Source organism: Pleurodeles waltl, chromosome 3_1, assembly GCF_031143425.1.
Source record: "Pleurodeles waltl isolate 20211129_DDA chromosome 3_1, aPleWal1.hap1.20221129, whole genome shotgun sequence".
In the NCBI taxonomy this organism is placed as follows: Eukaryota; Metazoa; Chordata; class Amphibia; order Caudata; family Salamandridae; genus Pleurodeles; species Pleurodeles waltl.
In genome coordinates, this window is record NC_090440.1 from 924,984,499 (window position 1) to 925,008,710 (window position 24,212).

A 24,212-nucleotide genomic window follows, 5' to 3' on the forward strand; every position below is an offset into this window, starting at 1 on the left:
AAACCGTGGAAGTCCTTGCTAACTATCATCATCTCCATGCTTCACAGCCACGCTTCTGCAGAGTGCAATCAACCCCTAATGGAGGACATACCCCTTACCTCACTGTCAACACCTATGTAGTGTGTTAGGCTCCCCCTATCGGTATAGAAGAGAAAGAGAAGGCAATACAAGGACTGCACTCCGGGTTTCCTCTCAAATACTACTGTACCTTTGGGAACACCCTTCCCCCTCATCTGCTTACACTAAACTGCAAAACACTAGACAAAGGAGCCTTCCTAACCCCCCCCCCCCCAAACTTGACACTGCAACCAAATCTAACCCCCTCCGCCAACCTGCACAGCTTACAGACCCATTTCCCTCATAAACCATGTGATTAAAATATTTTTTGAAATTCTTCATAGGCTTCAGGGGGTCCTTGCTACTATGATCCACCCAGACCAATGCAGCTTTATGCCTGGCAACAGCACTCATCATTGTATTCGACTTGTCCACATAGCTCAGGCCTACATACACAAACTCAACAACTTTGAGAAAACATTTGACTAGTCCTGTTTGCATCAGGTTCTTAAGGGTTTCAGATTCCGTAGGTACATACAAATCCTTTAATCCGAACCTTCTGCATGCATATTGGTGAATGGCATGCTGGCCAACACCTTCTCTATTCGAAGGGGAACCCAATGGGGATGCCCATTGACCCTGCCACTATTCGTCCTAGCCACTAAGCCTGTCTGCCTGCTGATGCCCAGGTGGAGGTAGGAGAGTGGACAACTCTATGCAGACGATGTGCCCCTATTCCTCGAACATCCCCACTTCTCTGGGCTCCGCTGCCTATGACTTCTGGATTTCTATGAGGAAGGCTCTGGCTTCAAACTCTATGCAAATAAATCCCTCTTGGTCCTGCTCGGAGGAGAACATGAGATCACACACTGGCAGACCTCTATACCTGAACAACTTAGCTTCTGATATCTAGGTATCGCCATAGCACTCAAAGCTACTCTAACCTGAATTCTGAACTTTGGCATCTATGAATTGTACCTTCACACGGGCAGACTTCCTCACCACTCCCCTTAACACTTAGCCCTTGATGAATGCTCTCAATCGGTCTATGTTGTGGGCATAGGGATAGAAGACCTACAGCTATATTACCACACCTTACAAACGCTGGTGATCAACTACCGGTTCTGTGGAGGGAAGGAACGACTCAGCCTACCAGGCTGAACTCTCCCTCCTCGATCTGGACAAAATCATGGGCATGCTAAACCTTATTCCCAAATCCCTACCAGAGATCACCATATTGATCCTTGCAAACTGGTGACTGGCCACAAGCATGATTGCAGGGACACTACTTACAACAGAACTCTAGGGTTTCTATAAGTGAGATAAAAATGTAATCACTTCATAGTAAGAAAGATGTCAGGGAGGCATCATTTGCACATTTCAGAACTTGTAGACTCACTACCACTTGTCACTGACTCACTTTCACTAATATCTCCAATTGACGTACCTCCTTTCTGAACACAAAGCAGACATGATTGGCCTACATGACTTTAATCCCCTAGAAACTAAGTTCCTGATGGAACGTCTGGGGAGGTGTGGTATCTCCCAGATCTACTGCACTGTAGTCATGAATGCATCAGATCGGTCTGCTGCCCTCCTCTAGAGGAAGGCCTGCTTGATGATATGGACTGGCGGGACGCCCATATGCCCTTCTGAGAACTACCTATGTCCTTGTACCTCTAACTAACAAAACGTAACTACCTCCACCCCATGTATTATTCTCCTCCCTGCCTATGGCCAAAATCCCCACCCTGACCTGCTTTTGCTACACTTTTTCAGATGCATACTTCTACCACATTATTTGGGCTTGCCCAGCTATTGTCGATTATGGTCACCATTGATAGCTAAAGTGGCTCTCCAAGGCATTATGGGGGACCTGGGTGAGACACAGAGCGATTGCATCCTGGTGAGAATGGCTACTGTGGTTGCCCGCGGATGGAAATTACCAACACTCCCCTCACAGGCAATTTGGCATAAAGTTATGGACTGGAATCCACAGGAGGAAAAGCTAATATACAGAGCCAGTGGGTGTCCAACAACCAGAATCTGGACTAAATAGCTAAAAATGTTTGAACTGGGTTCGTAGGGTATCACAATGTGTACCAAGTTAACATTATTCAAATGGTGCGGTTATCATCTTGATCAGATCATGTCACCATGTACCAGCTTAACTGTTCATCGCAACACACTCAATAAAACTAGTTATTACACACACACACATATATATATATATATATATATATATATATATATATATATATATATATATATATATATATATAAATAAATAGAGAGAGAGAGAGAGAGAGAGAGAGAGAGAAAATGTTACTTACCCAGCGTACATCTGTTTGTGGTATGTAGTGCTGCAGATTCACATGCTACGCATAGCTTCCTCCATCTAGTGTTGGGCTCGGAGTGTTACAAGTTGTTTTTCTTCGAAGAAGTCTTTTTTCAAGTCACAGGATCGAATGACTCCTCCCCTGGGTGATAGTGTGCATTGGCATCGACTCCTTTGTAAGACTGTTTTCCCGCAGAAGAGTTTAGGAAGGAGTGATAGAGTGAAAGAATATAAATGTACAAGTAAATGTAGTAAGTAGATAGGATGTCCATGCAAATGTAAAAAAAACTAATATATACATACGTACAAATAAATACTGCAACGACTACAGGCTTCCGGGGAGGAGGATGCATGTGCATCTGCAGCACTACATGCCACAAACAGATGTACACTGGGTAAGTGACATTTTCCGTTCAATGGCATGTGTAGCTGCAGATACACATGCTATGCATAGACTAAAAAGCAGTCCTTCTCCCAAACAGCAGTGGCTAGCCTGTAGGAGTTGAAGTAGTTTGAAATAAAGTTTTAAGAACAGCTTGACCAACACATGCCTGTTTAGGAAATACAGCCACACAGTAATGTTTAGTAGATGTATGTGGAGTGGACCATGTGGCAGTTTTACATGTGTCTGCCATTGGTTTGTTACCTTAAAAAAGTTACGGAAGCACCTTTTTTTCTAGTGGAAAGTGCTTTAGGTGTTATTAAAAGTTGTCTCTTAACTTTAATGTAACATTTTTGGGTGCATTTAACTTGTTTAGAGATAGGATTTCCTTTATGTGGTTGTTGAAAAGCAACGAAAAGCTGTTTAGTTTTCCTAAACTCTTTTGTTCTATCAACATAATACATCAGAGCTCTTTTAAGGTCAACAGTATGAAGAACTCTTTCAGCAGTTGAGTCTGGCTGTGGGAAGGAGACTGGCAATTCCACTGTTTGGTTAACATGAAAAGGAGAAACTACCTTAGGCAAGGAGTAGTCCCAAGTACAACTTTATGCTTGTGTACTTGGAAAAAGGGTTCCTATCACTTAATTTCACTAACTCTTCTTAATGAAGTAATTGCTACTAAGAAAGCAACTTTCCAAGTTAGAAATTGAATCTCACACAAATGTGTGGGATCAAATGGTGGTCCCATTAGGCTTGTGAGTACAGTATTTAGATTCCAGGAACTGGTGGGGTTCTTGGTGCAATAATATGTTTTAGTCCTTCCATGAAGGCTTTAATAACAAGAACTTTAAAGACAGAGTTATGTTGTATAGTTTTGTAGGTATGCTGCTATGGCAGTAAGATGAATTTTAGAGGAGAAAGCTACATTTGCTTTTTGTAAATGAAGTAGGTAGCATACAATAACTTGTACTGATGCTGTAAGTGGGTCTATATTTTTAGATGGACAGTAATAAACAAAACGTTTCCACTTGTTAGCATAGCATTGTCTAGTTGTAGGTTTGCATGCTTGTTTGAGAACTTCCAAACATTCTAATGGAAGTTGCAAGTATCCAAATTCTATGACTTCAGTAGCCAAATCGCTAAATTGAGAACACTGGGATTAAGATGTCTGATTTGACCTTTGTTTTGTGTTAACAAATCCAGTCTGTTTGGAAGTTTGGAGTGAGGTACTACTGACAGATCTAGGAGTGTTGTGTACCAATGTTGCTGTGCCCACGTTGGGGTGAGTATCATGGTAAGAGATGTTTGACACAATTTGTTGACCAGAAATGGAATTAGCGGGAAAAGGGGAAAAAGCATAAGCAAATATCCCTGACCAGTTTATCCGTGGAGCATTGCCCTTGGACAGAGGGTGTGGGTGCCTGGATGCAAAGTTTTGGCATTTTGCGTTTTCGCGTGTTGCGAATAGGTCTATTTCTGGTGTCCCCCACATTTGAAAGTACTGTTGAAGTACCTGAAAGTGAATCTTCTATTCGTGTATCTGTTGGTGTGTCCTACTTAGCAGTTCCGCTAGCTGATTGTGTATTCTTGGGATGTATTCTGATAGTAAGTAAATGTGACTGTGACTTGCCCATTTCCAAATCATTTGGGCTAGAAGGGACAGTTGAGATGACTGTGTCCCCCCTTTGTTTTTTCAGATAATACATTGTTGTCATATTGTCTGTTTTTATCAAGACAGTTTTGTGTTTGAGAAGGGGTTGAAAAGCTTTTAGGGCAAGGGACACAGCTAACAATACTAAGTGGTTTATGTGATAAGTACCTTGTATGATAAGGTTGTTGAGATGAGCTCCCCAACCTATCATGGACACATCTTTTGTTATTGTGGTCTGAGGCACAGGGTCCCAAAATGACCGCCCCTTCATTAAATTGTTGTGATTCCACCACTGAAGGGACTTGTGCGTTTGGCGGTCTAACGACACTAGATCTTGCAACTGACCCTGTGCTTGAGACCATTGCGGAGATTGTTGTTGTTTAAGAAAGAAGCCTCTATAAAGGTGTTGTGTATAGAGCTCCAATAGCCCTTGCAGTGTCTGAATCTTTCCTGAGTTTTTCAATTGTTGTGTCAACCTCAGGACCAAATAGGTGTTTTTTTGTCAAATGGCATATTGAGCACTGCTTGTTGGATTTCTGGTTTGAAACCAGAAGATCTTAACCATGCATGCCTACGTATGGTTACAGCAGTATTTACGCTCCTAGGTTCTGTATCTGCCGCATCAAGAGCAGACCTTATTTGGTTGTTGCTTATTGCCGGACTTTCAACAATTTGTTGAGCCCTTTTTTGATGTTCTTTTGGAAGGTGTTGTAAGAATTCCTGCATTTCGTCCCAATGTGCCTGGTCATATCTTGATAGTAAGGCTTGTGAATTGGCAATGCGCCATTGGTTAGCTGCCTGTGTACCTACCCTCTTACCAGCAGCATCAAACGCCCTGCTTTCGTTGTCAGGGGTAGCCCCTAAAGATTGGCTATTGGCCTTTTTTCTAACATCGCTGATGACGTCAGAGTCTGGTGGTACCTGTTGCGTTATGTAAGCTGGGTCTGTTGGTCCAAGCTTGTATTTTTTGTCTATTCGTGATGTTAAAATTCTAGCCTTAATAAATTCTTTAAATCTTTCATCTGCATGTCTGAGCATGCTAGGCAACACTGGCAAGCACTGGTATTGTGAATGTGTGGAGGATAATGTATTGAAAAGGAAATCCTATTCTAAAGGCTCACTATGCATCAGTACCCCATGGTACGCAGCTGCTCCTGAAACAACCTGTGTATATGCTGTGCTATCCTCTGGTGGCGAAGGTTTGGAAGGCTAGAGGTCTGTGACATTTAGTGGTATGGGACCTGGATCATACAAATCCCAGAAATCAACTGAATCACCGTGGGGATAAGTATGGGAGTGTGTTTGTGAAAGCAAAGGTGGTGGTGAGAAAGAAAGTTGTGGCGAATGTAGTGAAGAACTTGTAAAGGTAATGGTTTTGCCTTCCTTTTAAAGATTTTTGCTGGTGGTGGAGCAGTATCAAGATTTTCTTGAAAGGCCAACTTTCTTTTGGTTTGTGGAGGAGGTGAAGCAATGATCCTCCCAGTCTCTTTTTGGATATGTATCCTTGATTGCTTGGTGTCCATGATTTCGAGTATAGGCTGAAAATCTGAATCTTCAGAAATATAGTCTGATGTTTTAGGCAATTTAGAAGACTGTTCATCGAATGTCTAAGTTGTGCTTTAATCGGCTCGAAAGTCTTTGTTCCTCTGTATAAGACTATTTTTTCAGCTCCGAAGTTGACAACCTTTTCAGTCCCAAAGATACAGCCTATGGTTTCAGCTCTGAAGCTGGACGTCGAACTTTCGACCCCGAAGAGTGTGGACGCAGCTCGACTCGGATGTGGAGCTTTTAATGGATTTGCTCGACTCCGGCATCGAAACGGGTGTGGCCTTTTTCAACACCAAACCCGAAGGTCGGTCGCCGGCGATTTTCTTTCGGGTGGAACCATGGCTCTCTGGTAGTGATGCACCCAAGGCCTTAATTGGTCTTTTGGTAGTGGGCGTCGGGGCAGTTGTACTCACATACTGAGCCGCAGTGATCGGTTGACTATCTTCGTCCGAGTCTGCTTCAGATTCGGAGTCCTGAATGGAAACTGCCGCCTGGGCCTGTTCTTTTTCGACCGGAACGACTGACAAGCTTCACAGTCTTCTTCTCGATGCTCGGGAGAGAGACAGTTTACATACCACGTGTTAATCTGTATACGGAAATTTTGCGTGGCATCAAGGACAGAATCGGAATTGAGTCTGATCCATCAGGCTTCGGCGTGGTAGGCCTGAACAGGCCGAGTTGGGCTTGCGCGGACAAAAGGGCATTTTCTGGTTTTCGGCAGTACTTTGGCTCGATTATAGATGGAAACGCAATTGAAACCAGACATCACAAAGGAAACAATCTAACAAAGGAGTCGATGCCCATGCGCACTATCACCCAATGGAGGAGTCATTCGATCCTGTGACTCGAAAAAAGACTTCTTCAAAGAAAAACAACTTGTAACACTCAGAGCCCAACACTAGATGGTGGAAGCTATGCATAGCATGGTGTATCTTCAGCTACACATGCTATATATATATATATATATATATATATATATATATATATATCTATCTATCTATCTATCTATCTATCTCCACACACACTTGTTAAACATATTGAGTTAAAAAGCGTAGACGAGATCTTGTTCAAACACTATCTTTAAGCAGAGAAAGCAGAGCAACTGGGGCTCGCCTCGGTTCACAGTATTTTTAATGAGTTCTAGAAAGTGAAGTTCTATTTTGTTTTCCGTTTTTGGGACTATCTTGGATCTGGGCAACTTGGAAAAGCAGATTCTGGATGTCAGAAAGGGAGTGGCGGACAGTGAGGAAACGGGATGGGCAACGTGGAACAGCAGTATGAGCGCCCTGCATTTCAAAGGACAAATAAGCAGGATCAGCGGGTCAACTCAAATGTGATACTGAAGAGAAATGAGAAATTAGATAAATTCTTTCCATCAATGCACACATTCATTAGATTTTAAATATATCGTGAAAACATTAAGTGGAGACAGCACCCAAGAGTCTCATCAACTAATTATACAAGTGGCAACTCAGAACAGGAAAATAGTAAATCAAAAGAACACAAAGAATGATGTAATCAAGAACTAAAGAACAGGAACGCTGGATTTGTAGGCCCAAAGAAGATACAAAAGAAAATAGGAAACTCCTCTAAAGAGCCAAACACCAAAGCTAAAATGCACAAAAGAAATCTACTAGCAGCAGCCTTTAAAGGAGAATGTTGCTACACTTATGTACTTGGCAATGCAGGAAAAAAATACCATGTTCAGAAAAGACATGACGAGGATGGAGAGAAAATATATGTAAGCATGGCAAAGCTGCAGTACCCAATGTCTTCCAATATATGACAAAATTAGAAAAGAAGAACCAAAAGAGCGAACATTTTAACCGCTTGGGTGCCCCGGACGAGCTGGTCTCGCCCTCGGCTCCAGTTGCCGAGGACTAGACCAGCTCATCTGGCTATGGACCCCTGGGGGGGGGGGGGGCGCTAGCGCTCCCCCCAGATGGCCTAGCACCCCCCTCCCCTGGGCAGACATGGAAGGGGAATCGCTTCCCCTTCCACCCCCAGACGCTTTTGCGCGCTGACCTTATCAGAGGACTTCCCCCAGCGCTGCAAGCTCAGTTTCCAGCGCCCGATCGAAGGAGAAATGCAAAAGCATTTCTCCTCCGATCACGTGGAGGCCTTTACTCTCCTTTAATGTCTCTCTGAGCATTTCTGCTGCCCAATCGCATCAGCATGATGACCACTAGACACCAGGGAATTTTTACTTTTCTTATTTTAAATAAGGGGAGCGGCCCCTTGGGAACTGCCCTTAGGGGTGGGGCGGAAGAGACAGAACCACTAGACACCAAGGATTATATTTTTTTACCGTACCTGCGCATAAGGCCCCTTGGGCAAGGGCTGCTCACCAGGGGGGCAAATGATTTTTAGGCCATTTCTGTCCCCCCTGGGGGCAGATCGGCCTAAAATTATTAGCCCGATCTGCTGGGAGGGGGGGGGCCCCATCAGAAAACCACTAGACGGCAGGGATATTTTTTTTTAGTTTACTTTTATGTTTTTTTTATGCTTGGGGAGCAACCCTTTAGGCAAGGGTCGCTCCCAGGGGGCGGGCAAATTATTTTTAGGCCATTTCTGCCCCACCTGGGGGCAGATCGGCCTAATATAATTAGGCCGATCTGCCTCCAGGTGGGGCAGCAACCACAAGACACCAGGGATTTTTTTTTTCAATACTAACGCATACGGGGCGGCCCCTTTGGCAAGGGCCACTCCCCGGGGGGGACAAAATAATTTTAGACCTTTTCTGCACCCCCGGAGGCAGATCAGCCTATTATAATTAGGCCAATCTGCCCCCGGGGGGGCAGAAACCTCTAGACACCAGGGATACATATATTTTTTATTTACTTTATGTTTTTATGTATGGGGAGTGATCCCTTAGACAAGGGTCGCTCCCCTGGGGGGGGGGGCAAATTGTATTTAGGCCATTTCTGCCCCCCTTGGCGGCAGATCGGCCTATTTTTGTTAGGCCAATCTGCCCCCAAAGGGGGCAGAAACCTCTAGACACCATGGATTGGTTTGTGTGCATATGTGTGTTTTGTTTGGGGAGGGGCAGCCCCTTGGACAAGGGTCGCTCCTCATGGGGGCACATTACTGTTGGCCATAACTGCCCCCCTTGGGGGAAGATTGGCCTATTTTTTGAAGGCCCATATGCCCCCAAGGGGGGGGCAGAAAGCCCACCAGAGATTTTTTTTGTTTTTCCCAAAATAAGAGGTGGGGGGTATGGCCATACCCCCACCCGAATAAATAGGGCCAAAGTTGTTCTGCCCACCAGTGGGCATATTGGGCAATTACCCCTGATCCACACCCTGGGGGGGGACAGAAAGTCTACTAGATGCCAGGGAATAAAAAAAGAAAAGAAAATAGTGGGGTAGTGTCTACCGACCAGTATGGGCCTGGTTATGCCCCCACCCGAACTGAAGGGGCTAACAGTCTTTCAGTTCTCCCCCACACACTAAAACATCTTATCCCATGGCAAACAAGATTGGTTATTTTTGGTTTACATTTGGGCCATGAGAGCTTGGTAACTCAAAATCGTCCCACTTGGAATGGTGAGGGCTGCACTTTTATTTTATTATTTTTTTTTTTGTTTTTTTTTTTTTACTTTGGGATGCTGCCATGAAGAAAAATGCACAAGACCTAGACACAACTGAAAACTAAACATCTAGTTGATTCCAGGGTGGTGTGCTTCACATGCACCCTGCACCATTTCCTTACCCACAATGCCCTGCAAACCTGCAACTTTGCTGGAAAGCACACATTTTTCCCACATTTTTGTGAAGGAACCTTCCGGAATCTGCAGGAATCCACAAAATTCCTACCACCTAGCATTGTCTCATCTATACCGATAACATTTCTGCTACACTTGTCAGCCTAAAAATGTATTTTTTTTTTTTTTCAAACTGCCCTTTTGGACCCACGTTCGTTCCCCCTCAATTTCGATGTGTTTTTGTCTCTTTCCAGTCACAAACACTTGGCCCACCTACACAAGTGAGGTATCATTTTTACCGAGAGACTGAGGGGGAACGTTGGGTGGTAGGAAATTTGTCCCAGTGCGGTGATCCCACACAAAAATGTGGGACAAATTAGATTTTTTAGCTACATTTTAGGTTTGCTGAGGATTCTTGGTAAGAAAACATTGGGGGATCCACAAAAGTCACACCTCCCTTGACTCCCTCGGGTGTCTAGTTTTCAGAAATATCTGGGTTTGGTAGGTTTCCCTAGATGGCTGCTGAGCCCAGGACCAAAAACGCAGGTGCCTCCCCCCGCAAAAAAAAGGTAGTTTTCGATTTGATAATTTTGATGTGTCCAGATAGTGTTTTGGGGCATTTCCTGTTGCGAGTGCAAGGCCCACCCACACAAGTGAGGTACCATTTTTATCGTGAGACTTGGGGGAACGCTGGGTGGAAGGAAATTTGTGGCTCCTCTCAGATTCCAGAACTTTCTGTCACCGAAATGTGAGGAAAAAGTGTTTTTTTAGCCACATTTTTGAGGTTTGCTAAGGATTCTGGGTAACAGAACCAGGTGAGAGCCCCACAAGTCACCCCATCTTTGATTCCCCTAGGTCTCAAGTTTTCAGAAATGCACAAGTTTGGTAGGTTTCCCTAGGTGCCGGCTGAGCTAGAGGCCAAAATCCACAAGTAGGCACTTTGCAAAAAACACCTCTGTTTTCTTTGAGAAAATGTGATGTGTCCATGTTGTGTTTTGAGGCATTTCCTATCGCGGGCGCTAGGCCTACCCACACAAGCGAGGCACCATTTTTATCGGGAGACATGGGGGAACATAGAATAGCAAAACACGTGTTATTGCCCCTTGTCTTTCTCTACATTTTTTCCTTCCAGATATAAGACAGTGTGTAAAAAAGACATCTATTTGAGAAATGTCCTGTAATTCACATGCTAGTATGGGCACCCCAGAATTCAGAGATGTGCAAATAACCACTGCTCCTCAACACCTTATCTTGTGCCCATTTTGGAAATACAGAGGTTTTCTTGATATCTATTTTTCACTCTTTATATTTCAGCAAATGAATTGCTGTATACCCGGTGTAGAAGGAAAATCCACTGCAAGGTGCAGCTCATTTATTGGCTCTGGGTACCTAGGGTTCTTGATGAACCTACAAGCCCTAGATATCCCCGTAACCAGAAGAGTCCAGCAGACGTAACGGTATATTGCTTTCAAAAATCTGACATTGCAGGAAAAAGTTACAGAGTAAAACGTGGAGAAAAATGGCTGGTTTTTTCCAGCTCACTTTCAATATTTTTTTATTTCAGTTGTTCTTTTCTGTAGGAAACCCTTGTAGGATTTACACAAATTACCCATTGCTGAAGTCAGAATTTTGTCTACTTTTCAGAAATGTTTATGTTTCTGGGATCCAGCATCACACCCATTTCTGTCATTGACTAGGAGGCTGAAAGCACAAAAAAAAAAAATCGTAAAAATGGTCTATGTCCCAGTAAAATGCCAAAATTGTGCTGAAAAATTGGGTTTTCGGATTCAAGTCTGCCTGTTCCTGAAAGCTGGGCTAGCTAGTGATTTTCTCACTGCAAACCCTTTATTGATGCCAATTTCAGGGGAAAAAAACCACACGCCTTCTTCTGCAACCCTTTTTACCCATAAAAAAAAAAGCGACATTTTCACTGTATTTTGGCTAATTTCTTGATCTCCTTCAGGGGAACCCACAAAGTCTGGGTACCGCTAGAATCCCTAGGATGTTGGGGAAAAAAGGACGCAAATTTGGCGTGGGTAGCTTATGTGGACAAAAAGTTATGAGGGCCTAAGCGCGCCCTGACCCAAATAGCCAAAAAAGGCCTGGCACCGGAGGGGAAAAAGGCCTGGCAGCGAAGGGGTTAAGTTAATAGATAAAACATTAATATCAAAACGCATGGCTAGTTTACAAGCAGAAACCCAAAGGATAAATGGTGAGCTTCTAGAAAGCAATTTACCACTGTCAACCACAAAAGGATCTTTGTCAACTTTCACAATATGAAGAAGCAGTTCTTCAAGAGGGACAGGAATACAAACGCAACTTAGTGGCACTATCTTTCTTTCAATGCTTTCCATGGCATAGCACTTAAATCAGTGCTGGTGTATATGTATATATATATATATATATATATATATATATATATATATATACACACACATACACACACACACACACAATTCAAAATCTTCCAAAGACACTATGCAGCAAAATATACAACTACACAGAAATTGGAATATCTTGTTTCCTACTGTACAACATTCAGCGGTTTATACTACTACTTTACAACACAAGTGAATGCCTCTTGGGACGACTGCCATAGCCACCATCCACATTTGTAGGAGCCATCAATTTCAGAGGAGTACAAATCAAAACAATGATAGCAAAACCGCCTGCATATTTCATGTTTAATGTGACTTACTGCACACAAGTCAGTGGTATAAAAAAAGATTCACATAAATGACACCAGAGTGACAGCCTATCCAAAGCACATTTGCAACAGTCAAAATGAAATTGGAGTCGATTGTTATCTTAACACTGCAAGAGAATCTTCAAAAAGCTGAAATTGGCCACTACACGTTGGTTAACCGGCAGTTTCTTTGTAAAAGCAAAGCAAATCTAAACATTCTCAATGCAATCATGCTCTTCTGATAGCTGAACTCTGCATGCGTAACTTCAAAAAGTTGCAGGCATAACACTATGTGGACTGTGTAATCACATTTTGTTCATGAAAGCCGAACAGCCTGAACGTACTCAAGGCCCATTGTTAGTTCTGTCTTTTTGGCACTAGCTTCAACATCTGATTTGCTATAGCAAGAATGTATTTTTGACAACAAAGCCTGATGTATCTGAGAAAAAAAAAAGACCTTTCCTTTCAGCTAACACATGCCTTTATAAAGCTATCGGAAAGTCCTCACCGCCAGAATATAACCCTCCAGAGGCGCGACTGACTCCTCGTGGGTCCCATATTTAAAGAAGGTACATCACAAGTATATAGGAGACGGTACATATTACATGTCCAGACGATTATGGCAAGCTTGAAAACTCTTGGCGCCCATCTGCACTGTACACTGGGACAACATGGGAGATTTCTTCCATATGGTCTGGAAATGTTCGATTATTCAACAATACTGGCTTAGTATATTTAAAACACCCTCAGGTGTACTGGGTTATCAGATCAAGGCCTCCCCTAAAGTTCCCCTACTTGTGATGCTAGATGACTTGCAAGGCCCCAGGGGTGGACAACATCCACAAAATAAAAAGATGGACGGAGTGTTGAGATATTTCACTCACCCACCCCCCAGTCAGAGAATGTTGAAACTTTTCCAACACTCGCCCACAATCACAGATCTGGGTTTAATCCGTCGTTATTTTGCCTGCCATGTCACCCCAGTTTGGACGTTGGAAGCAGGGTCAAGACTGATTTGCACATAGCTGGGTCTAAACTGGGGTGACGTGGCAGGCAAAATAACGATGGATTAAACCAGATCTGTGACTGGGGGTGAGTGAGTGAAAAGTTTCAACACTCCGTCCATCATTTTGTGATATGTTTAGGAAGGCTACAGGCAAAGATATATTGTCAAATACTGGAAGAGGACGAATGTCCCCCCCCCCCAACCTCACTGAGAGACTGGAGAGCAGGCATGCACCTCTGTGCTAAGCTAGACGAGCCTATGTAGCACGTGGATGCCCAAAGAAACACTCCAGTGTATGGGATCGATGGTGGTCATATTATGGGATGGAGAGGGAGAATACTTAAGGTGTGGCAGAAGGCGATAATGAGGTTTGGAGATTTCCTTGCGAGACTTCTGAAGACTCGTCTCGAGGACCTGCATAGTGTGCACGTTATTAGTATTGCTACTGAAAAATCTAATCAAACGCTCTTTTTAAAAAATCGTGATTGAAAAAGCACTGTTTGCCTGATAAGTGTACCAAAATAAAGAATATGGAAAAGAGAAGTAATATGAAAAATACATAACTGGTAACTTGTGCAATATGTTCCTAAAGTGACATCGTGGCGTTCAGGTGATATTTCCAAACTAAGCTGCCTTTAGCCCTTGTGATTTATGTCATCGCCAGAACAGATTCATGGCATTACATTTATGTTTCTTCTATACACACACGTCTCAGAAGTACAACACAAGAAACATGTCTGTGCTCGGTTGTATTGAATGTATTACAATCTGTCTGACCAAAGACAGTAACTCAGTGAGCTGTCTCCTTTCCTCTAAGTACGGTCACATCTCTTAGTTCTTAATACTTCTAAACCACATTCTTGCCCCATCATTCTCACTGCTGAACCACTAACTACAATGTCTTGTCCACTTTCTGTCCCCAAGCACAATGCTACCTGTTCATGAACTCACCTTCCCAGCCACTCTAACCAGATCCATGCGCACAGGTGCATCCGTTATCACAACTCATCCACTCATTTTTAGGTCGAGCGCACATACGCGTTGACCTGCTGTAAGTATTGTGGGCCTTTCACCACTCCCACTGCACGCCCATCACTTTCACTCATTTGTGGGCTTGCCTTTCAAAAATCCATTGTTATCATTGGCAAATGCTTTACTTTTGTCCCTCCCTGAGTGGTTTTGTTACCACCTTCTAGACAGGCCCTGTTACTTGGATAAGTGCATGATTGCGAATACGTTTGACTGCAAGCAAACTTCTTTTTTTTGTGTTTCTCCTTCATGCTCATGGTGGCTATGGCACTTTGAATCGGCTCGCTTGTGTCAACTGTTTTACTTCTCATTTTCAATTTAAGTGGCAAGGAAAGTCCAAAAATTCCAGTTAGAAATTTACACAGCTAATCGCTGTAACTCGAGCAACTGCGAGACCCATTGCAATGCAAATGATTGTTCTTATATCTCCCACCCCATCATCACTTATACTATTTTAAAACTCGAATTAAATACCAGTAGTTGTAATTTTCCAGTTAAGTTAATAACTTAAAAAAAGTAAGTTGTTCTTACCAAACAACAGTAGAAAAGAAAGTCCTTCCTGTCGCAGTGAAGAACAGTTTTATTTTTATATTGTTCTGTGGTGCCCTGCAGGAAACTTAAGAGAACTATGCAAGATATGTATTAAATACTTTGACAGATAAACATTGTTAAATGTAAATATGTGAGCAAGTCAGTCTTGGTCCACTTCCAATATGAAGAGTCCAGACCATACTGCCAGACCGGATCTCCACTGGATGGGAAAACAAGCAAACCTGATTTTGGCTTGTTAGGCCTCATGTGAGTCCTATGACTAGGTGAGCACCGGGCCCATACGTAGGCATACATGTCGCACTTATGGCACCTACTGCAACAAAGTGGTAGAAGGAATACTTGAATTAATCTCAGCCACTGACAATCGTTTGGGCCGCATTCCGGTCTATGTATTTTTATTTTGCTCACTCTGACACTGTAGACAAAGACGTCTCATACAATAATCAGCCTTGGCCGTGTTTCAATAAACCCTGCTTTTCCTGTACCAATTCCAAACATACGATGTAGCAAATTGGCGCCCACCATGTGGGAAATAGGAGGATATGAAATCGAAATGATGTTTTAAACAGATTTACAGAACATAAAGAATCAAAGTTCTGTGTGCCACGAGTAGGTTGTACAAATGCCCTTTAGATTAAACATACAAGTATAATTTATCAAATTGCCAGCAAGGTGTTTATCAACTTACAGCGTGAGTGCATAAGACTGAAGTTACACCCTGCTACAATCAAACTAAATATTAGCAATTGCGCTGGGACAAATAGATCAACTTAACAAAACTAACAAGCTTTACAGGAACTATGGGGAAAAAAAGCAGAAGTACCCTTACCTGAAGCATGATCCGGTGCTCATGTTTTTTAATATGGAAAAGGAAAATGTATTAGGAATAAAAACTCTGTTGGAATTCCCACTGTATAAATGTGATGCAGATAAAAACCCTATTTGTTTACTTACACTTCCAGAAGCACAAGGACACACCAATAGTAGCAGTTCACTGGATAAATGCCTCATGACAATTCCCCATAAACGTTTTTCTCTGGTGCAGAGGAACTTTGATCTGCACATGTTTTGGAAGCTCTACTTGCTTGAAAAGCAACCCAGAGTACTAGAACTATGGTTCTCTAGCAGATAGGTTTATTTTCTTGGAATGTGGACATCTGGGTTTCAACTCAAGCTTCGCAACTTGAACAGCAAAAAAGTAGTGATGATTTTGGGCACATCACCATAACTACTTAAGCCTCAAAAGGAAAGCCAGTATAATGTAAATTGCACCATCAAAAGACCAAATGTACAATCTGCCTTCTAATACTGCCCCCATTAGATTTTCACACATCCGTCCCAATCATATCCTGGTTTGTGTAATCCAGAACAAGTTCCAAAACACTAGATTATTCTATACCCAACAAGTCACACGAGAAGACCCCACTAAAACAAATTTGTTTTTCATACAGCAATAATATGTTCCTTTCAAGAGAGGTCGATAGTATATCAATAACCCAAAAAAATAAACAATAATGCATTCACCTGGAGGAAAGGTTTGCTCATAAATATGAAGCTATGTCTGCACACTCTTGCAAGCTAATCTCAAAAACTCTTGAGCGCTCTCAGTGGGAGCTTCTAGTGCAGAGTATGGGATGCTGACTGAGCTTGGTTGCTGGAAACCTCCCATGAATAGTAAGTCATTTGCACACAATCTTTATGAGCTACTCTTGTGCTTATGAACAGGTTAAAAAATGTTCCTTGTGCAAACAAACCAATATATGTAGGCCCTGTGGGTAAAAGCTTCTTATTATTTGTTATATCCTATGTGCAAATAAACTATTTGCGAGATTTCGTACATAATGGAAATTTTGCTCCTGCTCTCTCTTCAAGTAAATATGTCACGATTATGAACCGATGTTTAAATAAACTCTCGTTCAGAGCCTCTAATGTAAACTCCAACTTTTTTCATTAACTCTTGGTGGGAGATTGTCACAAGGAGGCTCTCAGTTCATGGTTACAGGAGCCATGGGATCTACACGTATACAAAAGTAGATGGCACTTCGGGAACTTCTCAAACGAATGGAAAACATTGGTTTTATTAGCGTTTTCTTATGAACAGCTGCCACTACTTCAGCACATCCACTGTAGGACTAGCAAGCAGATATTTAAAGCTTCTCTCGTGGAAAAGAGCCGTTTATGTACTATTTCTTGGGCAAGGCTTTGCACCTTCACACGAGCAGTTTGCGCGTGCACACGCCCTACAAACATCATATATTTGATTAGGGACGCTGGGGGCTTGCATGAGCCACATGTGCCATTATTTAGGCATACCTCTGCTGGAAGTTTTTCAAAGTAATTTGTTCAGAAACTCTCACTGTGAGGCAACATTAGTGAACAGGGTGGTTCACACTCCGGTGACGACAGAGTCTTCAGGGAACAGCCAACTGTGTGTATGTGCGTCTGTCTGGAAATATACTCAGTTATAGCAACTGCTGCTTAAGCGCACCCTGGTTGGAAAGTTGTCGGACATTAAAATTAATTGGGTTTATGAGCATCAGATGAGCAAGTTTGTGCTTCAAGCTTCTTTCTTAAAATCGAACCAAAACATGGCAAACACTCACTGCCTGGGAGATTCGTGTGACGAGAGCAGATTAAGTGCCGCCTCCACTGGGAGGTTTTGGCACCTGTTCACGTGAACTCGTATGCTGGAAGACGCGTGAATCGAACGGTGTTTAAAACTGCTGTATAGGAGAATTTAAAACGGGGAATCCTCGCGAGTCCACTCGCAACAAGAAAGACATGGGAGACTAACTACGAAGCAACATTTAGTCGTTTAAATTGGCTAGGTCCCCATTCGTAAACATGTAAAATATGACTGTTATATGGGACTACGAAGAGTGTTCAACACGGTGGTAGCTTCACTTGTGACTAGGAAGCAGCGTTTGTAAACACCCACGCTAGGAGCTTCATGGGACTAGAGAGCAGGATCTTAAACACTGGCAGTGGGAACTTAATCCGGGACTAAAAGGCAGCATTTATAAGCACTTCTATTGGAAGCGTCACCCATGTAATCAGAAAGCATTGCCTCGTGCCAATTACATCGGGAGTGTAATTACTAACTTCACAGCACTTTGTGTAAGACAGTCCAACTGTGAGCTTCGTATGTGAATAGGGAGCAGTGCTTGTAAAAGCATTTGTAGCTTCATGTCCGACTATGAACCAGTGTTTGTAAACACTAAGATTTGGAAATTAGTATGTGACTATGCGGTAGTGTTAAATAAATACACTGGGAACTTCATATGTGACTGGGAAGTAGAGCTTGTAAACGCTCGCAATTGTGCTTCATTCGGGACTATGAAAGAGTAAACAAGCCGAGTTTCATAAACGACATGGAAACAGCGACCGCATGCAATCAAACTGGGATGTTCTAGTTAAAAACAAAGACTGCTTGTAAACATTTGCAGTGGGAGCTTCCTATGTGACTAGGGCGCACGGCTAATAAACACCCGTGTTGGGATTCTTATGGGGGCCACAAAGAGGGCAAAACGTGTAAGTGCTGACTCTGAAGCAAACATTCTAATGGCTTGCATGTATGTCCTTCTACTGCAAGTAGTCTGTCTGCATAGGCACACGCAAGGTGAGTTTTATGCTAGTAACCACAAATGTATACAAACACGTTTAAGATTTCATAGGTATCATGTTTTTGTCCACACGTTGTTATTCAAAGCTTAAGCCAATATAAACCTGTCTTTCTGCGCAGCCACAAGTGATGAGGCTGGACATGATACCCCAAGAACAATCATGATGGGCGCTTATCAACAGTAGCCTATGCTTGTGAGTACGCTTGTAATAGTTTACCTGAAGACACGCGTAAGTGTTCACTCTCAGCCGAACCTTACACCAATACTGATCTCCTCGTGCACACTCGTTGAGGGATCTTGAATACAAGACAGCATTTGTTTACACTAACGGGTGGGAGAGATCAACCGGACAAGTAACTAACTTTGGATACCGGTAGAATGTACTACCCCAGCACCCAGCACAGGTGTTCTCCATCTTTAGCTGCTACCAACGTGAATGCAGTTATGCACACTCGTGCAAAGAGGCGAGGTGTGTTTAAACATGCTATGGCCGAGATGCCATCAACGCAGAACTAGCACTGCACAATGTCAAGGCCATCCCCCAACATAATCTAGCGTTTGTGCTTTTTCATAACGAGCTGGTATCATAAGAGCATGTATATGTCTAGACTCGTGGCGGGGCCTGTTAATATATTCAAGCGTTTATGCACACTTAGGGGAGGTGACGTTGGCCAGTAGAGATCTGTGATCTCCTGGGGAATATATACACCAGTGATTAAAAGTGTAGCCAACAAATACATTATTGTTATTTGTACATGAGAACACCTGCACAGGCCCCACGATCCCAATCTGCTCGTATCATCCCGTTCTTCAGTTAGGATGGGCAAGCACATAGCACACTTACTTTGGCTCTCTTGCGCCGGCTGGTCCTTCTCCCCTCGGGGGTATCTGGCTGACCGCTGTCCGTGCCCCCCAAACTCCCCGGGGCTCCGGGCTCACCACCAGGCGAGGCTCGCTCCTTCTTGCGCGGGGTCCGTTCGGCCGCTGAGCCACTGTCCGAAGAGGAGGATGAAGCTACCCCAGATGGAGGCTGAGAGTCCAGGCCGTTCTCGCCCCCGCCGCCGGCGGCCGCGCCGCTGCCACTGAGGCTAAGCTCGGACTTCTTTCCGGACAGCATGGGGGCTGCTGCGATGCACAAAGACCGGGCCCGCGGGAGCTGAGCTGTGCTGCTAAAGCGAACTAGATGAGCGCTCCTGCCAGCCACTGGCTCCCATCACAGGAAGCGACGTAGAGACGCCGCTAGTGTCACGTGACATGCACGTCCCTCCAGTGCACCCCACGTGCATGTCTTTCACGCGCCCCGAATTACGCCTCATAATATGAAGTCAACCTCTGAGTGGACGGTGGTGGTTACTCGTTCCACCATTCTATTGGTCCGGGAGACTCTGGCAGTAAATCACGACTCTTTTGTGACAACAAACTTTGTGAGTGGTTCTGCCTCTTGCAGCCTTACGTTTTGATTCGTCAAAGTGGCACCGAGAGGCGGTCACTAAAAAAGGGCACGCCTCTTCACTTGTGCCAAACAGTTAACCGCAGACAGTTAATCTGTGTTGGGTATGCAGGGGGGCGTGCCTAGCGAAAGACAAAGCATTACAATTTCTAATTCATCAATAGCTTGAGGTTGACAAGTTTTGCAAGGTAGGCGCCTAATTTAAGAACGCTGCATCTTTCTTTTCCATAATCTTTGTTATAAACTGCTGGGATTTTGTTGTCTTTTTTTGGTTTGGTTTTCTGCGTGGTATTGTGGCTATATGGCCAGAGCAGCCGACCTTAGACCTTGAAACCAGCTTCCAGCCTCTGCGTTAGCTCCGCATCCTCGGAAAGGGGGAAAATCATTTAATCTCTCTGTGCCCATGTTAGCGCGACTGACCTTATTTGAATTGACATTTATTTATAATGGGACGTGTTTCTAGGTTGATGGACCTTTTGGCTCCACTTAGAGTAGTTCTCACTGACACTCCTACTACTACAAATCAATAGCAATGACAATCAATAGTATCAGTAATCATAGAAGTCAGTCATTTCCACACACCATGACCTCTTGCCCACAGACCTTCGCTGCCAGGCCTTTTCCCCCTCCTGTGCCGAGCCTTTTTTTGGCTATTTGGAGCAGTTCGCGCTTAGGCCCTCATAACTTTTTGTTCACATAAGCTACCCACGCCAAATTTGCGTCCTTTTTTCCCAACATCCTAGGGATTCTAGAGGTACCCAGACTTTGTGGGTTCCCCAGAAGGAGGCCAAGAAATTAGCCAAAAAACAGTGAAAATTTCATTTTTTTCAAAAAATTGGGAAAAATGGGCTGCAGAAGAAGGCTTGTGTTTTTTTCCCTGAAAAGGGCATCAACAAAGGGTTTGCGGTGATAAAATCACCAGCTTCCCAGCTTTCAGGAACAGGCAGACTTGAATCAGAAAACCCAATTTTTCAAGACAATTTTGGCAATTTACGGGGACAAACCCCATTTTTACGATTTTTGTGCTTTCAACCTCCTTCCAGTCAGTGACAGAAATGGGCATGAAACCAACGCTGGATCCCAGAAACCGTAACATTTTTGAAAAGTAGACAAAAATCCGAATTCAGCAAGGGGTAATTTGTGTAGATCCTACAAGGGTTTCCTACAGAAAATAACAACTGAAAAAGAAAAATATTGAAATTGAGGTGAAAAAAACATAAATTTTTCTCTACATTTTACTCTGTAACTTTTTCCAGCAATGTCAGATTTTCGAAAGCAATATACCGTTACGTCTGCTGGACTCTTCTGGTTGCGGGGATATATAGGGCTTATAGGTTCATCAAGAACTCTAGGTACCCAGAGCCAATAAATGACCTGCACCCTGCAGTGGGTTTTCAATCTATGCCGGGTATACAGCAATTCATTTGCTAAAATATAAAGAGTAAAAAATAGCTATCAAGAAAACCTTTGTATTTCCAAAAAGGGCACAAGATAAGGTGTTGAGAAGCAGTGGTTATTTGCACATCTCTGAATTTTGGGGTGCCCATACTAGCATGTGAATTACAGGGCATTTCTCAAATAGATGTCTTTTTTACACACTGTCTTCCATTTGGAAGGAAAAAATGTAGAGAAAGACAAGGGGCAATAACACTTGTTTTGCTATTCTATGTTCCCCCAAGTCTCCCGATAAAAATGATACCTCACTTGTGTGGGTAGGCCTAGGGCCCGCGACAGGATATGCCCCAAAACACAACGTGGACACATCACAGAAAACAGAGCTGTTTTTAGCAAAGTGCCTACCTTTAGATTTTGGCCTCTAGCTCAGCCGCCACCTAGGGAAACCTACCAAACCTGTGCATTTCTGAAAACTAGAGATCTAGGGGAATCCAAGATGGGGTGACTTGTGTGGCTCGGACCAGGTTCTGTTACCCAGAATCCTTAGCAAACATCAAAATTTGGCTAAAAAAACACATGTTCCTCATATTTCTGTGGCAGAAAGTTCTGGAATCTGAGAGGACCCACAAATTTCCTTCGACCCAGCGTTCCCCCACGTCTCCCGATAAAAATGATACCTCACTTGTGTGGGTAGGCCTAGCGCCCGCGACAGAAAACGCCCCAAAGCGCAACGTGGACACATCCAAATTTGTGAAGCAAAACAGAGGTGTTTTTTGCAAAGTGCCTACCTGTAGATTTTGGCTTGTAGCTCAGCCGCCACCTAGGGAAACCTACCAAACCTGTGCATTTCTGAAAACTAGAGACCTAGGGGAATCCAAGATGGGGTGACTTGTGTGGCTCGGACCAGGTTCTGTTACCCAGAATCCTTTGCAAACCTCAAAATTTGGCTAAAAAAACACATGTTCCTCACATTTCTGTGGCAGAAAGTTCTGGAATCTCAGAGGAGCCACGAATTTCCTTCCACCCAGCGTTCCCCCACGTCTCCCGATAAAAATGATACCTCACTTGTGTGGGTAGGCCTAGCGCCCGCGACAGGAAACGCCCCAAAGCGCAACGTGGACACATCCAAATTTGTGAAGGAAAACAGAGGTGTTTTTTGCAAAGTGCCTACCTGTAGATTTTGGCCTGTAGCTCAGCCGCCACCTAGGGTAACCTACCAAACCTGTGCATTTCTGAAAACTAGAGACCTAGGGGAATCCAAGGTGGGGTGACTTGTGTGGCTCGGACCAGGTTCTGTTCCCCAGAATCCTTTGCAAACCTCAAAATGTGGCTAAAAAAACACATGTTCCTAACATTTCTGTGGCAGAAAGTTCTGGAATCTGAGAGGAGCCACAAATTTCCTTCCACCCAGCGTTCCCCCACGTCTCCCGATAAAAATGATATCTCACTTGTGTGGGTAGGCCTAGCGCCCGCGACAGGAAACGCCCCAAAGCGCAACGTGGACACATCCAAATTTGTGAAGGAAAACAGAGGTGTTTTTTGCAAAGTGACTACCTGTAGATTTTGGCCTGTAGCTCAGCCGCCACCTAGGGAAACCTACCAAACCTGTGCATTTCTGAAAACTAGAGACCTAGGGGAATCCAAGATGGGGTGACTTGTGTGGCTCGGACCAGGTTCTGTTACCCAGAATCCTTTGCAAACCTCAAAATTTGGCTAAAAAAACACATGTTCCTCACATTTCTGTGGCAGAAAGTTCTGGAATCTCAGAGGAGCCACAAATTTCCTTCAACCCAGCGTTCCCCCACGTCTCCCGATAAAAATGATACCTCACTTGTGTGGGTAGGCCTAGCGCCCGCGACAGAAAACGCCCCAAAGCGCAACGTGGACACATCCAAATTTGTGAAGCAAAACAGAGGTGTTTTTTGCAAAGTGCCTACCTGTAGATTTTGGCTTGTAGCTCAGCCGCCACCTAGGGAAACCTACCAAACCTGTGCATTTCTGAAAACTAGAGACCTAGGGGAATCCAAGATGGGGTGACTTGTGTGGCTCGGACCAGGTTCTGTTACCCAGAATCCTTTGCAAACCTCAAAATTTGGCTAAAAAAACACATGTTCCTCACATTTCTGTGGCAGAAAGTTCTGGAATCTCAGAGGAGCCACGAATTTCCTTCCACCCAGCGTTCCCCCACATCTCCCGATAAAAATGATACCTCACTTGTGTGGGTAGGCCTAGCGCCCGCGACAGGAAACGCCCCAAAGCGCAACGTGGACACATCCAAATTTGTGAAGGAAAACAGAGGTGTTTTTTGCAAAGTGCCTACCTGTAGATTTTGGCCTGTAGCTCAGCCGCCACCTAGGGTAACCTACCAAACCTGTGCATTTCTGAAAACTAGAGACCTAGGGGAATCCAAGGTGGGGTGACTTGTGTGGCTCGGACCAGGTTCTGTTCCCCAGAATCCTTTGCAAACCTCAAAATGTGGATAAAAAAACACATGTTCCTAACATTTCTGTGGCAGAAAGTTCTGGAATCTGAGAGGAGCCACAAATTTCCTTCCACCCAGCGTTCCCCCACGTCTCCCGATAAAAATGATATCTCACTTGTGTGGGTAGGCCTAGCGCCCGCGACAGGAAACGCCCCAAAGCGCAACGTGGACACATCCAAATTTGTGAAGGAAAACAGAGGTGTTTTTTGCAAAGTGACTACCTGTAGATTTTGGCCTGTAGCTCAGCCGCCACCTAGGGAAACCTACCAAACCTGTGCATTTCTGAAAACTAGAGACCTAGGGGAATCCA

At 43.9% G+C, this 24,212-nt stretch overlaps 1 protein-coding gene across 3 annotated transcripts in view; it reads right to left on the reverse strand.

Annotated features, from left to right (window-relative positions):
- Positions 1-19,812, reverse strand: part of KDM1A (lysine demethylase 1A) — a 590,627-nt gene extending 570,815 nt beyond the window's left edge. For all 3 annotated transcript variants that reach the window (XM_069223917.1, XM_069223918.1, XM_069223916.1), the window contains exon 1: positions 19,420-19,812. In XM_069223917.1, coding sequence (XP_069080018.1) covers positions 19,420-19,692 — 273 coding nt within the window. In that variant the 5' untranslated portion in view covers positions 19,693-19,812. The remainder of the gene's footprint in view (positions 1-19,419) is intronic.
- Between the last annotated feature and the right edge of the window lie 4,400 nt (positions 19,813-24,212).